The sequence below is a fragment of the Eretmochelys imbricata genome, chromosome 2 (assembly GCF_965152235.1).
Source record: "Eretmochelys imbricata isolate rEreImb1 chromosome 2, rEreImb1.hap1, whole genome shotgun sequence".
Taxonomy (NCBI): Eukaryota; Metazoa; Chordata; order Testudines; family Cheloniidae; genus Eretmochelys; species Eretmochelys imbricata.
In genome coordinates this window covers 261,434,502-261,451,568 of record NC_135573.1, presented here as the reverse complement: position 1 = coordinate 261,451,568, position 17,067 = coordinate 261,434,502, and the positions used below count along the sequence as shown (strand labels likewise).

General features: G+C 42.0%; 1 protein-coding gene across 1 annotated transcript in view; it reads left to right on the top strand.

Moving 5' to 3' along the window:
• OBSCN (obscurin, cytoskeletal calmodulin and titin-interacting RhoGEF) overlaps positions 1-17,067 on the top strand; it is a 300,816-nt gene that overhangs the window by 158,327 nt on the left and 125,422 nt on the right. Inside the window, exons 60-61 of the mRNA XM_077808766.1 lie at positions 5,374-5,646; positions 12,111-12,383. Coding sequence (XP_077664892.1) covers positions 5,374-5,646; positions 12,111-12,383 — 546 coding nt within the window. The remainder of the gene's footprint in view (positions 1-5,373; positions 5,647-12,110; positions 12,384-17,067) is intronic.

Sequence of the window (17,067 nt, the reverse complement as noted above, 5' to 3'; positions counted from 1 at the left end):
GCTATCTTCAGCAGTGGTATTTTAAAAGAAAGTAAAGACCATCAAAATTCAACAGCAGGGGCATGGGTATCACCTTTCTCAGCGGGTGCAGTCAGCTACCAGGACCATTTCCAGGATTTCTTGGGTTCCTCAATTCAAGATTTCAATGAGCCATGGGAACTAATGGTAGCATTGAGTTATCTACAGTAGACCCTCAGAGTTACGAACACCTCGGGAATGGAGGTTGTCCGTAACAATGAAATGTTTGTAACTCTGAATAAAACGATATGGTTGTTTTTTCAAGTTTACAACTGAACTTTGACTTCATACAGCTTTGAAACTTTACTATGCAGAAGAAAAATGCTGCTTTTGACCATCTTAATTTAAATGAAACAAGCACAGAAACAGTTTCCTTAGCTTGTCAAATCTTTTTTTAAAACGTTCTCTTTAATTTTTTAGTAGTTTACTTTTAACACAGTACTGTACTGTATTTGCCTTTTTATTTTATTTTATTTTTTTTTGTCTCTGCTGCTGCCTGATTGCATACTTCCAGTTCCAAATGAGGTGTTGGTTGACCGGTCAGTTCGTAACTCTGGTGTTTGTAACTCTGAGGTTCTACTGTAGTTACACAATAGACTTTACAAATCGACTAGTTAGATGGCTACATGCAATCGTTTGTTGTATACACAGGCAGACACAAGATCAGTCAAAAACTGGGCACTTCTCTTCTGTGGAGTGCTCTCTCCATGATATTTTGGAAGGTCCAGAATAGGGTGGCCCAGCTATAGTGCCATGCTTGCCTTACTGCGTGTGGGTTTCTGACAGACTTTATGACCAGTGACAAGCTGGAATGCCTAATGTAATTATACATTTCATTTCAAGTAGCTTTCACAGGTTGTTCACGTAGAGAAAGGCTCCTATGAACTTCCAGACAGTCCTGAGTACCACTGCTGCTCTCCTTTGGGCCTCAGAAGTATCATAGTAAAGGCACCATCATATCACATCCTGTTGGAAGCTGTGGGTTTGTTGCTGGAAAACTCCTGGCCAGATTTAATCAGATGAACATATAATCACACTGGGGTTCATTTTTAGCCCAGACTTACCAGTTTAATTGGAGTCACCCTGCTAAACCCCAGCCAATCTTGCTGAATATGTTCATTTTGACTTTTCTGTTTTTAAGTCACTCAGCCGTCTTCTCAAGGCAGCTCACCCATCCCACTTCGCTATCTCCACCCCTGACAGATTCTGAGAAGCCCTGACATACTTGAGAGTGAGCCACGTTCAGTGCTCCGTGGTGGAACGAGGGCTCCTGTGATGTGTGTCATTGTGGGGAGGAAATGACGGAGAGGGAGAAAATCCCAGTGGATGCTCTCCAAAGAAAAATAGCCTTCAAGAGTCTTCGTATAAGTCTTAGTTATTTAGACTAAACCAGGGGTTCTCAAACTATGGGGCAAATGTGTCAAGAGAGGTGTGAGCTGTGTGATTTTATTTAAGAGCTCTGTCAGCCCCGGGTGGCTGGGGCTGGTGCAGAAGGGCCGTGCACACCCGGGAGGCAGGAATAAAGGGGACAGCTGGAAGCCCCGAGCTGATAGCTGGAGCCGCACCACCTAGGCTTGGGCTCTCCTTTCCCTCCACTCAATCCCTCACCTGGGGTGGCAGCAGCAGCGCAGAAGTAAGGGTGGCAATGGGACACTAAGTCTGCTGTGAAAAGTGATGTTGACAGATATCACCTTTCACGCGGCCACCCATACTTCTGCTGGCGCAGGTGCTGCTGCCCTCCGCTCTGCCTCCGCTCTGCCTTCTTGTGGGGTCAGGGGAAGGAGCACGCAAGCACCTACAGACACAGAGAAGCGGGGCCCAATCAAATAAGTTTGAGAACCACTGGTCTGAACTATCTGACAGTACAGCTATCCTAATATACCCTGTTTGCTTCCACGCGGCTTGATGCTGACACAAGCAAACGCTAAACCTGCTAGCCTGTAGCGCATCTGGGCAGCCTTATGCTTGTAATTTCATTTCATTTGCTTCCCATTCCACGCGGGCTCTGTGCTTGACAAAATCTAAGCTGCCCTTTCCATAAGGATCCACTAATGCATGTCCCTCCTGACATGTTGGTTGACAGATCCAACTATTGAGGTGGTCAGTCCCATGCAGGACATTACCGTTGATGAAGATGGCACAGCAGAGCTCATATGCCAGTACTCTAGGCCAGTGCAAGCCACATGGAAGAAAAATGATCAGGAAGTTTCTGCAGATGGGCAACGAGTCATTATCGAGCAGGACTGGAATGTAGCCAAGCTAAAAATTAAACCTGCCCTTCCAGAAGACAGTGGCATCTATTCTTGTGAAGCTGGAAGCACTAAAGTTGTGGCTATGCTTGATGTTCAAGGTGAGGTCTTCCAGCACAAAAGGAAGACTACTAAGGGGACCAAATAGCAACCAAGTGGCAAATCACAGCCACATCTGACAATAAGTGGCAAATCGTTACCTATTCATTGGGTGTTCATTCCAATATCAATAATAGTGAGAAACGTGTTTGGTGTTAACATGAGTTGAATGTGAAAATGCACAAAATTCAGTTGGCAACTAGTTCAGTTTAATGCCCACTTACGGTTCCAAACGCGTATAGGTAATCATGCCTGCTCTCCAATTAACTGAATTTGGAGGTAGCACTAATCAAATGGGATATGTTCTGCTGAATTATTGTCATGCTGCAGATGTGGCATTCTTGGACTTGAAAAATAATAGCTTTTATATAGTGTTTTTCACATACAAAGTGCTTTAAAAAATTAACTAAAGGATAAAATGGCATTGTATTTTTTTATTTTCAGTTAATCTAATCTACAGCTCACCTTCCTTGAGTTTTATATCTATTTAAAATAATAATTTGTAAAGCCTCATGTAATTTGAAATTAAATATTGTAAGCGTCCCTGGGAGACAAAAAGTGGAAAAACAATAGAAATATTATTTTGCGTGTAGTTAAGTGTCTGTGATAGAAAAGATGAGGAGAGCAGCTTGATTCTTAGGTTTACAGAAAACAGTGTTTCAAGGTTTGTTGTATCCTGTTCTTATATTTTTTCCCACCAAAGACTAAATCTTGTTTCCAATGAAGTTAATGAGAGTTTTGCCATTGATTTTAGTAGGATCAGGATCTGGCCCCATATGTAACCTTTCTTGGTCTAATTAACAGAGCCGTGTTTATTTATGTCTTGGACTCAGTTGCTCGGAGTCTGTGTTCAAGAGTCACTATTTTCTGTCTCTATCTTAGGTACTTGTATTCCCTCCATTACTGTGCTACGCAAGTGCCACACAGTCTTTATTGTAGTTATTTATTTTCAATTTAGGACAGAGTGGAAATGAATATATTTTAAAAAATAATTGTCCAAACATCACAGGGATGATTTTCAAAAAGGCCTAATAGATTTAGTAGCACAAGGCCCTTGGCCTTAAATGGGAGTTGTGATGCTGTAACCTGTAGGCATTTTTGAAAATCTTCCTCCACGGGTTTTTGAGATACATAAAGACCAATCTAGAGTTTGGTGTCCCATGTAAGGTGAAAGACACCTGATCTCAGTCTTAGAATTGATGGTGCATAGGATACTTCCAAGAAAACTACCATACGTTTGCCAGTATTAACTAATTGAGGGGGTTGACCTGCAGCTGCTCCATGTAAGGAACTTTCCTTGACTTCAGTGGGAGACCTACATGGAGCAACTACAGAACGTGACCCACAGCCTGCCATTTAAAGCCTTTAAAGAACCAAAATATCCAAGTGATCAAAGCAAACAACAGTAGAGCATAGCGGATATAATGTTTTAATAACTAGGTTTCTGCTATTTGCACATGGAATTCTTGTTTTCAATTACTGGGTACGCTATTATGGTTAGAAATATTTGGTTTCTGAGCTGTTGTTTGGTTTCTGAACTGTGAGATTGTGCTCAGTTAAAAAGCCATATTATTATTGATTATAATGCTCTGCACTTTGGTAGCTCCTTCCATCTTAGGGTCTAAAAGCACTTACCAAGTATTAATGAATGTAGTCTTAAAACGCCCTGGTGTGGGGGGAGGGCAGGGATCTGTAAGTATCAACATTCTATATATGAGGAAAGTGGAGCGCAGAGAAATTAAATGACATAGATACATTCACACAGGAATGCAGTCATGCCGCTGACTCCTGTCCTTTGCCCTAGGCACAAGACCATTGTTCTCTTTAAACGTTCAAGTTGGAAAATTCTGGAACCTCAGAAAAACTGATTTGGCTTTGCTAGGGAATACATTTTCTAGGTGACAAGCAATTGCACGTGGGTTAGAAGTTACAATGATTGATGTGGTTACTAAACAGGATTGGTTGGCCCATTATTCTGGTGCTATATTAGAACGTTGATCAGGAGGACCATGGTGTATAACTCATGTGAGCATTGTGGGTTTCAGCTTCTAAACTGTGCTCACCCAACTCAGCATACATAAATGTGTACAGTAGTGTGTGCCTAATGTGTCTATGCAATTAACCTGGTTGTGCACACAAATTGGGGATATGTGCATCAAATTGGTTAGTTGTGTGCAACTATCAGTTGGTGTATGCAGTTGCAGTCGTTGTGTGCAAATGGGTCATGCACATCTGTGCACATTTTTGCACACCCGATGGCCCCGGCCCCTGACACTCAGATTAGAAAATCAGGTCCAGGATGTATGTCAGAAGAATTTGGTAATAATTAGAAAGTTACTACTAAAAAAAGTGTTGCCGATGCAATAAATTGTAATTTTGCAAATGGCTTTTAATAGTACAATTTTAAAAATCTCTTGTTGGCTTAGATTACAAATATCATTGCATTGACCAACAGTAGTCTGCTGCTGGGATAAGGACATGTTTTGTATAAAAGTTGGTAAGATTTTAAGATGAGCTCCCTATCAGTTTCAAATCTTTCTAGCTATGATGTTAATTATACATATGGAGGAGGTTGGCAAGAGGATTCCTGTTGTATGCAAAAGGAAACTGGTTATACTCTATATTCTTGGACTGTGGAAGGCTTGTTGTATTCGCTTCCATTGAACAATTATTCAGTTCATACAAACAATGTGATTTCGTCCTTCATTTATAAAGATATAGGTCAGGTTATTGGATAAATGTTGAATAAAGCCAGAAGGAAACACCGTGTTAGAGTTATTTTACTACTTGTTAGACCACCTCGCTGTTGTGGATGTATTTTAAACATCATGTTGTGTTTGGATGCCACTGAAATTTAAAAGGAGAAACCACAAGCTAACTTTCCCCATATGATCTCATATCAGCTTCCGGGTGATGGGAATTATATAGTGTGCTCTAAGGCTCGCTACTACTCAGAAGTGTGTAAGCAAACTAGCTAATGTTGTTGATCATTTTCCTTTTCCATTAGCCAAGAACAGTATTGTCAAGGGTTTGGAGAATGTGGAAGCCATGGAAGGTGGTGAAGCTCTGTTTGAGTGCTACCTTTCCAAACCAGAGTGCTACAATTACAACTGGCTGATTGATGATGAGCCTGCCAAAACCACAGAAAACATTGAGATGGTTTACTTTGAAAATGGATGCAGGCATCTTCTCCTGTTGAAGAACCTCACTCCCCAGGACAACTGCAGAGTGACTTTCCTGACTAGTGATGCTGTGACATCTGCATTCCTGACTGTGAAAGGTAACAATGACAGACCTGTGCTTGGAGTGCTATCTTTCCGGTTTGAAAGGCTGGACAACCCAGAAAAATATTTGTTGAGTGCCAGAGCTGGATAGTTCATGAGTAGCATAGGTCATGGGGCTCCATGCATTACTTCTGCTTCACACAGAGAAATCTTTTATTTTATACTTTACTAGTTATGTTTCATGTGACAAGCACTTATGTGTAGGAAGTGACATATGCCACGTCTCATATAATGCTTATAAATTGTGCAAATTAGCTAGAAACAAGCCACATTCATTCAGAGAGTAAGTATTCTAGTGGGTCAGAGATATAGATATTTCAAGGGTTCACAGATTACAATGTACATCATGATCATCATAATTATTACTGTTAATTACATTAGTTCCTAGAGGCCCCAGTCAGTTAGGCAATGCCCAGACATAGAATAAAAAGCAGCCACTGCCCCAAAGAGCTTTGAATCTATTAGCATACCAAGACAACAAAGGGTGTATTAAACAAACAAATGAGGATGACAACAAGGTAAACAGTGAAACCGTCCTGATTAGGTTAAGTAATAGAGTTGCCAATCCTCCATGTTTGGCCTGGAGTCTTTCGGAATTGGCACTGATCTGCCGGTGACTATTGGAAAGCAATCCGGGAGATTTTAATAGGATATTTTAAGAAAATGACATTGGCATGTTGGGGGAAAAAAAATCTCCTGGAATAGCTTCAGTCAGAGTTTGCAACCCTATTAAGTAGAAATAGCAGCAGGCCAAACAGCCTAGCCACTGCTGACTGATTTGCAGGCATCATGGCAAAGGTGAGTATACTTTGCATAACTTCTGTTGACTGTGGAACACAACCATTAACATTTCTTTCTGCTACTCAGCAGAGATGAATCCTTCTCAAACATGCTTTATCCGTTTCTCTGTGGTCTGACTATCCATCACTTGTGTTCCCATATTTTAGGACTTGCTTTTACATTCGCTCATTATACATCTTGATTGATGTGGCCCAACCAGAATAACCTCTATTCTTGTATGCTTTCCAGTGTACTGTTTTCCTGAACTGCACCTTAACTTATCTTACGATATTATACTCATGAGCTTTGCAAAGCATTCTTCCTATGAGGGAATGCTTCCATTTTTCAATCGGACACAGAATCTCACAGCCATGCAACATAATGAAATTATGGTTGCAGGATGTTGGAGTTTTTAGCTTCGGTTTTCTGCTTGCCCAATCTTGTTGAATCAGTTACATGCATCTACTGCTAATTATTAAAACAAATTCAGCCCTGCTGTAAACAGATGCAACTCTATTGAAACCAATGTCATTGCCCATGATTGCACTAGGAATAAATGTGGCTCTTTTATGTATTTATTTCATGTACTACCTCTCCATCTATGCTAATTGGGGTGCCCAGGTATGTGAACTCCTTTGTGCTAGTTATCTGTCAAACAATCCATCCACCCTTGAATTCCATTGTACAACTAGTCTGATCTTCATCTTCCCTGCATTCATCTGTAACCTCTGTGAATGCTGCTTGTCCCTCTTGTGTCTTGGAAACCAGTGCAGGACTATGTACAAACTCAATCAGCTGTTTGCCTTCCCTGATAATTCCTAATTTGTTCTTCCCTTTTGTCCTTACCTACCTACTTCAATTCAATGCCAGAGAGAAGATAATCTGTGGCAGATACATTCTTGTCTCTCTCTAGATTTTATGTTAGAAAACAGCCTTTATTTTAGTGAGCTGGCTTTAAAAGGAGCCACTGTCAAATGCCTATTATGATAATTATACAAAATACCACTTTCACGTGGGCTGTTTGAGGAAACTGATGAGGATAAGATGGCAAGTCAAGGTTCCAGATACTGAGGTTCTCATATGGGCAGGCATTCCAAGCATCCATACTCCATTGATGAAATCACAGGTGAGATGGGCAGGCCATGTCACCAGAGTGTCAGATGAGTGACTGCCAAAGAAGATCTTTTACGGCAAGCTAAAGGAGGGAAAGTGCTCTCAGGGAGGCCAGAGGAAACATTTCAAAAACTCCCTCAAGTTATCCTTGGAGGGTTTCAGCACAGACCCCGAGTTCTGGGAAGACCTTCTTCATGGTAGTTCTATTTGGCGAAATGTCATCCATACCAGAGCAACAGTCTGTGAGTGGAGGAGAACTGCTGAGGCAGAGCAGAAGTACCTGCAGCGTAAATTTCGTAACAGCAGCATGTTAGCTGTTAATCAAGCAACCCATGATGGCATCTCTTGTTCAATGTGCTACAGACAGTTCAAAGCTCAAATTGGCCTGATCAGCTACTCTGTGTTCACAGAAAACAAACCAATCGGTGATGTCATGGTCATCTTCGAACTCAAAGGATGAACAATGGTAATTGCAAAAGGGTCTGAGATTTTCAGTAAAGATTGGCCCAGATCCTAAACGCCCAAGAATTTCAGAAGCGTTTGAACCCACATCTGACTTTTATGGCTGACGTGTTTCCTATAGTAAGCCAAAGCAAAAGCCACCCTTGACCTCTGAGGATCTGGTCAATCTCTACTTTACTGAGTTTGAACTTTTAATATAATTTAATTTAATTTTTGTTTTCTTTCCTTCTAACAATCTAAACTATGGCTATTTCATCATACTCTTTTTAATTTGTTACATTTTTTACAATTCTTTATCAGGTGTAGTATGGCTTAGTATCTTACAATCACAGCTGAGAATATAACTGAGTTACATTGTAAAGATGCACTGTAAATTAACTCATGACACTTTGACATCTGGGTCTTCTCTCTTGCTGTGGCTACTTAGTCATCAGTATAAATTCCATCTGTTGATAGTCTTTTAGCAAGACTTCTATGGCACCATTAGAAAATTCTTCCTGTAGGGAATGAGTACAGGCTGAAGAATTATTTGGGACTGCCTTGTCTACTGCTAGTCAACATTTGGAAAAAGTGGTTAAATTGTGACAATGCTATGTCAAATTTACATGTAATAAGAAACCTTTATTCATACATAATATATATTAAATAAAACCTGGCTTATGTATTTGAGCGATTGCATCACCTCATGGCATTGACAAACATGCTGCTTCTTGTTTAAATGTAGCCACATAGGTTGCAAACATGTCTCTCCATCTTCATCTTTCGGTTGCCAGTTGTAAGTATACGATGTCTTTCAGCCTGCCTTATATTTCAGCTACTGGAAGCTCAATGCTATTTTTGATTCATCAGAGTTTTCAACTGGTCTTTCATCTTGTTTTTTTTCTCTTATCCATTTATGTGCTTTCATATTTTTTCCATGTAAGCCATGCATACCTCCTCCCATGCTTCACAGTCCAGCTTGCTCTTCAAACCTTCTTGCTGTAGTGTTTGTGTAACAGCTCATGGGTTGGTGGTACACCAATGTCGAAAATCTAATTTTTAAACAGAGGTGGAACTGTGTCTTCTATCTTTCAAAGGTTCTCCACACAGTTTTGTTTTCCTCCAGTCTATCTTCTTGGTGAGGAATAGCATCTCTCAGTTGGGCTGGGTAGCTATTGTTAGGGGGCTTATTCCTTCACCAACTTACTTCCCTGGTCCTTCTCGCATGAACAGAGAGCAACAATACCCGAAGTCCAAAGGTGCAAACAATTCGATGTTTATTGGGGTGAACTTCCAGCAAGCATGATTCCAGTTTCCTTCCTTAGTATCCTCCTTCCCAGCTCTGACACCACAGAGCCTTACACCTGTGTCCCTGTTCCCATTCCTGCCCTTAGCCAAACATTATTCCAATTTCCTTACCCCCATTTTCCCCTTTAGCAAAACATGATTGCAATTTGCTTACCCCTATTCCCTGTTCCCATTTCCCCTCTTTAGCAAAACATGATTCCAATTTCCGCACCCCCATTCCCTGTTCCCATCCCCCCACCCACACACCCATCCCCTCCCACCCACGCCCACTCACTTCCTCATTGACTACAGATTATATAGTAAAACTTGAGTTCTGCTTAGCTATACCTTAACTAATCATTTTCCTGAAATTTAACTAACCAATCCTAACATAATGTAACATGATTATGTAACCAATTATATCCCACCACCTTAATTAGTTTACACCCAGCAAAATTAATTATACAGCAGACAGGAACAATCACAGAACCAGACAGAGACTATACAGACAAACAATAGCAAAGTGGGAACTATAATGACAAAACAATACAGAAGTGAGGATTTCACATCCCAGCTATTGATAAGTGAGTTCTTGCCAGACAGGATGCTATCAAACTAAGTTTCCTTTTACATTTTCTAGGCACTTCCATTCCTCTGGAGGTGACAGGAATACAATCCTGTCCTGATAGTGCCTAACAGCCCAATAGCACCTTATTTCAATGTGACTAGTTTGGAATGTGAGGAGGTGACCGGTCACTTCCCAGCTTATGGCTGCCTCTGCTGCTTAGCCAAAGGCCTTAGCCTAAGAACAGGGCCTCAATCTGTCACAGTAAGAGAAGGCCCTTACACCAGCAGACAGTGATTTTGATTCTTTCTTTTATACCTCTAGAACTAGCCAAGTGATAAGAATACACCTAAATTCTTAAAGTACAGGCCTTTGCAGACTGGCCTGAATATCTATATCCTAACAGCTATACTCCCCAACAGCTCCTAATTCTTTTCTGTCTATGACAGGTTTCTTTTCTGTCTATGGTGATCTTCGCTTCTTTTCTATTGTGATTGAACCGGATGTTTTCTGTAAACTTAGCAGTGCATCTTCCATGCTTTCTACATTTCCATCATTTCCCCCCGTCCGCTTCTCCTGCAGACAGAAATTAATCAAGCTCTTTATACAGGATGTAGAGTTAAAATAATGTTTTGGGAACTTGGGGCTCAGATAAATCTTTTATCTTCGTGACATACACAAAATATCACTTTTTTGTGAGCGGGAAATGGATTCACAGTCACAGCTCTCACAGTTGTACAAAGTACCTATCTCAATCTCAGTTGTCCAACCAAATAATTTCAACTAGATATAAAGAGGAGCATATTCATTTATCTACTCAACATTTCTTTATAATTCTTAGGAGCATTAGTGCCCCTGTCTGGCTACACTCTCACAATCTCCATTTCGTATCTGGGCATCGTGTGTCTCACAGTAATATGTGCCCAATGGCATGTTCCATGAAAAAAACTGAAGATCTGATCCAGAGCAAACCCTAATTATGTTAGGTTTCAGAGTAACAGCCGTGTTAGTCTGTATTCGCAAAAAGAAAAGGAGTACTTGTGGCACCTTAGAGACTAACCAATTTATTTTAGCATGAGCTTTCGTGAGCTACAGCTCACTTTTTCCTAATTATGTTAGTCACCCTTAGTTGTACGTTACCAGCTAAACCCAGAGTATGTGAATAATTTTGCACAAAAAGTGAAATCCAACATATCTTCAGGATGTCCAGTCATGTCACTTCACCCAGTGTCCTTCACTGAATTTCATTGAGGGAAAATAGTACAGTAGAGTAAAAAGTAGGAAAGAGAGGAGCTGAATTCAAAGGACTCAAGGTCCATCGTCTTCTGCTCTTGACAGCACTCACAAACCACTCAATAGGGAAAACATGGAAATAGTGTAGGTTGCAGGTGGAAAAGAAATTCAAGAGCAAAATGTGAAACCATTTGAAACCCCCTAATATCATTCTATGGATATTCTTCTCTGTTTGAAAAGAGTAAAGGGAGGACATTGTTTCAGTCGTTTTTATTTGCTGACAGAGACAAAAGACAATTGTGATGTGTTCTCCTTGAGTGGAAAACAGTGAGGGAACGAATCCCAAATTAAATTACAGAAAAGGGGAAAAGAGAGGGTGAGGATGAACCAGTGAAGTAAGTGTGGGCATGAAGGGAGATTACTAAAGCTTAGAAGCTTTTTTAGTTTGTGCTTTACAGATGTTGTGCCCACAACACCAGCAAGCATGTGGAGTGTTAAGAATTCACCATCATTTCATGAATTTTGCTGCTATTTTCATAAAATGTCAGGAAATAGTCATCTTTTTTCAGAGACAACTGCCATTTGCTTGTGCAAAACTCCCCAAGCTCCAAGTGAGAAAAGTGCTTTTGAATTTTTTGCCTAAACTGGGAAAAGGGCCCTTATATCCAGTAAAGACCCCTCTCCTGAAGTCTGTTGGCACAGATGGACTCTAGCACCAGGACGGAGCCCCAGTGACTTTAATGTGGTTCTGCACAAGTAAAGGGATCCCCCTACACATAAGCATGCAGAATCAGGGCTAAAGCTGGACCAAAACAGGAGGTTACAGCACACAGATCTGAAGGAGATCTCCTGATAGCTTTGGCAGTCTAGCTTCTAAGATCTCTGTCACCTTTAACCAGATTGCATAACCTAGACCTTAGAAAACTCATCAGGCTCTTCTGCCAGCCCATGTGGTCTAGCTGCCAAAAGATTCAGCAAGAAGATTAAGGATAAATCTTGACACTTAAATCTTGGGGTTTGATTACATATTTTTACTTGCAGGATGGCGCCTGGAAATTTTGCAGCCTTTGGTTGACACTGAAGTCGCTGCTGGGGACCAAGCTACACTTAGCTGCGTTTTAAGTGAAGCAGTACCGGTCAGCGAAGTTGCCTGGTATATTAATGACGTGGATATCCAACCAGACGAGAACTGGGAAATACAGGCAGATGGAGACAGCTACAAACTGATCCTGAAGAAAGCCCAACCATATCATGCTGGAGAGGTGACTTTTGCTGCAAGGGATGCAATTGCATCAGCCACGTTATCTGTAATAGGTAGGTTTATCCGGTGTACATTTCTGCAAATTCTGTCCATTGGCACTTGTACCACCGAGGGCAGGACAAGAGGCAGTGGGTTTAAACTACAGCAGAGCAGATTTAGATTAAATCTCAGGAAAAACTTCCTAACTGTAAGGACAGCAGGACAATGAACAGACGCCTAGGGAGGTCGTGGAAGCTCCTTCACTGGAGGTTTTCGAAAGGAGGCTGGAGCCATCTGTCTTAGTTGATTTAGACACAACCAATCCTGCATCTTGGCAGGGGGTTAGACTAGATGACCCTTGTGATCCCTTTTAACCCTATGATTCTATGCTTCTCAGCCTACAGGATCGAGCTGTATAACTCTGATTTTCTTACATCTGAGCTGTTTTCTGTTTCTCCTTCCCACAGATGCGCACACCAGCTTCCCCAGGTTAGATAAATTGCTGCTGTGCTATTCTGCTCTGTTTCATGAAATGAAAATTTAAACCAACTAGTGAAGAGATTTTTTTTTCAGTGTTTCCTTAGCTGAAATCCACCATTTTGTAACCTACGATGCTTCTGTGAAGTACTAACTAGAACTGTACATACTTGTGAAGAAACCAATTTTCTGAGCAAGCTCTCTCTATCTTTATTTAAAACAATACTCTTCAAACTTACCAGCCTTAGGGAAAATTGAATTACAGTCAGTGAGGAAAAATTACCAAGAAAATAAAAGCACTTGAAAATGTGCTATTTTATTCTACAAAAACAACAAGGAGTCCGGTGGCACCTTAAAGACTAACAGATTTATTCTTCAGAAATGGGTTTTTTACCCACGAAAGCTTATGCCCTAAAAAATCTGTTAGTCTTTAAGGTGCCACCGGACTCCTCATTGTTTTTGTGGATACAGACTAACACGGCTACCCCTCTGATATTTGATTCTAGATTTTCATGGTCAATCTGATAGATGTATAGCAATACTTTACTTCACAGTGCACGGGTATCTTGCTGCTCATATTTAATAACAAATTAACTGTTGACCTTTTAGGTCCTGTTTGTCATTATGGGACAAATTTTCAGTAATGGCTTCTAAATTTTAGGAACCCCATTATTGGGGTGTGTAAGGAAACAGCATTTGTGCATGCAGAAAGGGTTATTAGACTTTGGGAGTTGTAGATGTAAACCCAAACAAGAAGCTGATAAATTGTGAATCCAAGACTTGGACAGTCAAATTGGAGGTTTTGGGTGCCCAAAATTAAAGACTAGGTTACAGTCTAATTTGGCCCTTAATTTCATAGTAAGAGACACTGCAATGCCACCTAGTGGAAAGTAATTTTCTTGGAAAATACCCATGTAGTTTCAGACTAAAGAGAGGTTTCAGGGTAGCAGCCATGTTAGTCTGTATCCGCAAAAAAAAAAGGAGGACTTGTGGCACCTTAGAGACTAACCAATTTATCTGAGCATAAGCTTTCGTGAGCTACAGCTCACTTCATTGAAAGCTTATGCTCAAATAAATTGGTCAGCCTCAAGGGGGGAGGGATAGCTCAGTGGTTTGAGCATTGGCCTGCTAAACCCAGGGTTGTGAGTTCAGTCCTTGAGGGGGCCATTTAGGGATCTGGGGCAAAAATTGGGGATTGGTCCTGCTTTGAGCAGGGGGTTGGACTAGATGACCTCCCAAGGTCCCTTCCAACCCTGATATTCTATGATTCTAAGAGAGCTATTTCTGTCTTCTAAACCAGAGTGTATATTGCATGATAAATCCTTATGGATATGCTGAGAGTACTTATCAGTCCCCAAGTAATCTGCAGGGACACGGTTCCAATGTTTTCATGCGTTTATGCTCTATTTGCTGGTTTACATGGAGAGCGACACCATAGTTACACAAGCATTGGAGCAATTTCCGTGAGATTTATGAGAGTTTTTGTGCAATCCTGTGATCACTCCATTTCCATTAGAGATGGACTGTAATTAAAGTTTGGGCCTGACCATCCCTGAACTCTGGGCACATTCTGACCTGATTTTTGGAGCTTTTGGCTCATCTGTACTTTGTCTTTGATTGGACAAGGTGGCATTAAAAATCACAAGAATTGGGAAGGTTTCTTGGTAAATGTTAGGAGATCTAATGTGGTTGCGGTGAGTTTATTGCTTGTCATTAGAGCTGAGTGAATAATTAATTTTTTTTGGTTTGGCCTGGAAACCGCAAAATCAGGGAAAATATTCAGTTTCGTTCTGAAGACTTTCGGAAATGGTCGGCAAATCAGAAAATTTGGTTTCAGGCAGGCAAATATGTGTGTGTCCCCTTTATAGCCTTTAATCCAGTGGTTAGGGCACTTGTGAGGGACCGGGGTTTGAATCCCTGCTCTGAATCACACAAACAGAAGATTTGAAGCCATGTCTCCTACCTCCTAGGTGCTTTGATCAGCAAGGTATAGTCATCCTCACACTATTTCTCTGGCCCAATGATTATGTAAGTGTTTATATGAAGTGGAACAGCTTCAACAGGAGAGAGGGACCGAATGGCTAGGCAGCAGTTCTGCGGAAAAGGACCTAGGGGTGACAGTGGACGAGAAGCTGGATATGAGTCAGCAGAGTGCCCTTGTTGCCAAGAAGGCCAATGGCATTTTGGGATGTATAAGTAGGGGCATAGCGAGCAGATCGAGGGACGTGATTGTTCCCCTCTATTCGACATTGGTGAGGCCTCATCTGGAGTACTGTGTCCAGTTTTGGGCCCCACACTACAAGAAGGATGTGGATAAATTGGAGAGAGTCCAGCGAAGGGCAACAAAAATGATTAGGGGTCTAGAACACATGACTTATGAGGAGAGGCTGAGGGAGCTGGGATTGTTTAGCCTGCAGAAGAGAAGAATGAGGGGGGATTTGATAGCTGCTTTCAACTACCTGAAAGGGGGTTCCAAAGAGGATGGCTCTAGATTGTTCTCAATGGTAGCAGATGACAGAACGAGGAGTAATGGTCTCAAGTTGCAGTGGGGGAGGTTTAGATTGGATATTAGGAAAAACTTTTTCACTAAGAGGGTGGTGAAACACTGGAATGCGTTACCTAGGGAGGTGGTAGAATCTCCTTCCTTAGAGGTTTTTAAGGTCAGGCTTGACAAAGCCCTGGCTGGGATGATTTAACTGGGAATTGGTCCTGCTTCGAGCAGGGGGTTGGACTAGATGACCTTCAGGGGTCCCTTCCAACCCTGATATTCTATGATTCTATGATTGAGAGCAGATACCCCAGAATAGTTTATAGCCAGGCTGCTTACCTGGGAGAAGGAGACCTGCTCCAGAGTGGGGATTCAGGCTTGGGTCTCCCACATCTTAGGCATGTGACCTAACCGCTGGGCTAAGGACAGATTTAGACACACAGTTTGCTGGTGAGAAAAAAAAAAAAAACTTTTTCCCAAAGGTATTAATTAAGTCATGTTTGCCAGTAGTTTCGGATCAGCCAAAAATGCATTTTTGGTTGAATAAATTATTCACCCCAAAAATTCCACCCTGCTCTATATGTCACCCCCTCCATAGATTACGGTACAGCACAGGTCTGTAGAGAGTTGTCAGTTGTGTGAAGATGCGTCTGATTTTCACACAGCTCCGATTCATGGTGAGAGAGATCCTGAAAGTGTCACTTAGATTTCTCCTTATTGTTTATAATGAGGGCTTATTTGTGTAAGCAGTGTCAGGATGAGCTCCACCCTGACATCTGGTGGTGAGGTGTGGCAAGTTGTGGAAAAGAATTTCAGGGGCCGATGTCATTTGCATAGTCACACCCACCCCGCCTAGAATGAGACCATAGCTGCCCAAATGGTCACTTTGGCTGCTGTGGGATCCCCAGTGTCTCTGTTATTGGGGCAGGAAGAATAAATTGTTATTACCCTGATTATGGGAACTGTGCTTGGAACTGTACGTGGCCTTTTGTTATGATGGAGGGATTCACCATCAACTAAGTAGCACTCGCTAGGCAAGGGTCATGGGTTCCAAAACTGTGTGAGTAGAGAGAGGCTGGGGACAAGTATTAATACTTGGTGGCATGGGCCCCTTGGTGAGGGCCTTACATGCTAATTGCACTTCCTCCTCTCTCCACTGTGGAATATCAGAGCTAATTTTGATTTCATTAGAAGTCTAGTTATAGGCTGCTGAGCTCACTTTGGGCTGACAGTGCACCAGCACTGGGGCTCCCCTACTACAAGCTGAATTCACCTAAGAGCTGAAATCACTGAGTGTTGTGTTAAGTAGTGGGGGAGCCTGAAGATATATTGTGGAGCAGTTTGCGGCACGGCTGGTGAAGCAGTTTGACGCGGAGCAGTGTGTGGATGGCAGGAGCTGCTTGTGGGTCGTGGAGCTGAGCGAAGGAGTTCGTGGGGCAGCTGGCGGAGCGGAGCGCAGCTGAGCGAAGGAGTTTGTGAGGCGGCTGGCGGAGTGGAGCGCCGCTATGGAGCTATGGGGCGGTCAGCTTCAGATCATGTAAGGTGCCTCTTACCCCCGTCCCATTTCCACCCAGGTTGGGAGGTAAAGCTCCGCAGATAAACTTTCGAACTCTGGGGCTGCCCTGACCAGGGACAGAGACTTTTGGGGCATTGGACTTTTGGGACTTTGGGTGATTTGGGGTTGCTGGACTCAAGAACCAAAGGGAAAAGGGCATGCCCCAATTTGCCTGGGGTGGGTTTTTTTTTTGCTCATGGGTTGTGTTATGAATCCTGTTGGTGGTGTTTCCCCAACA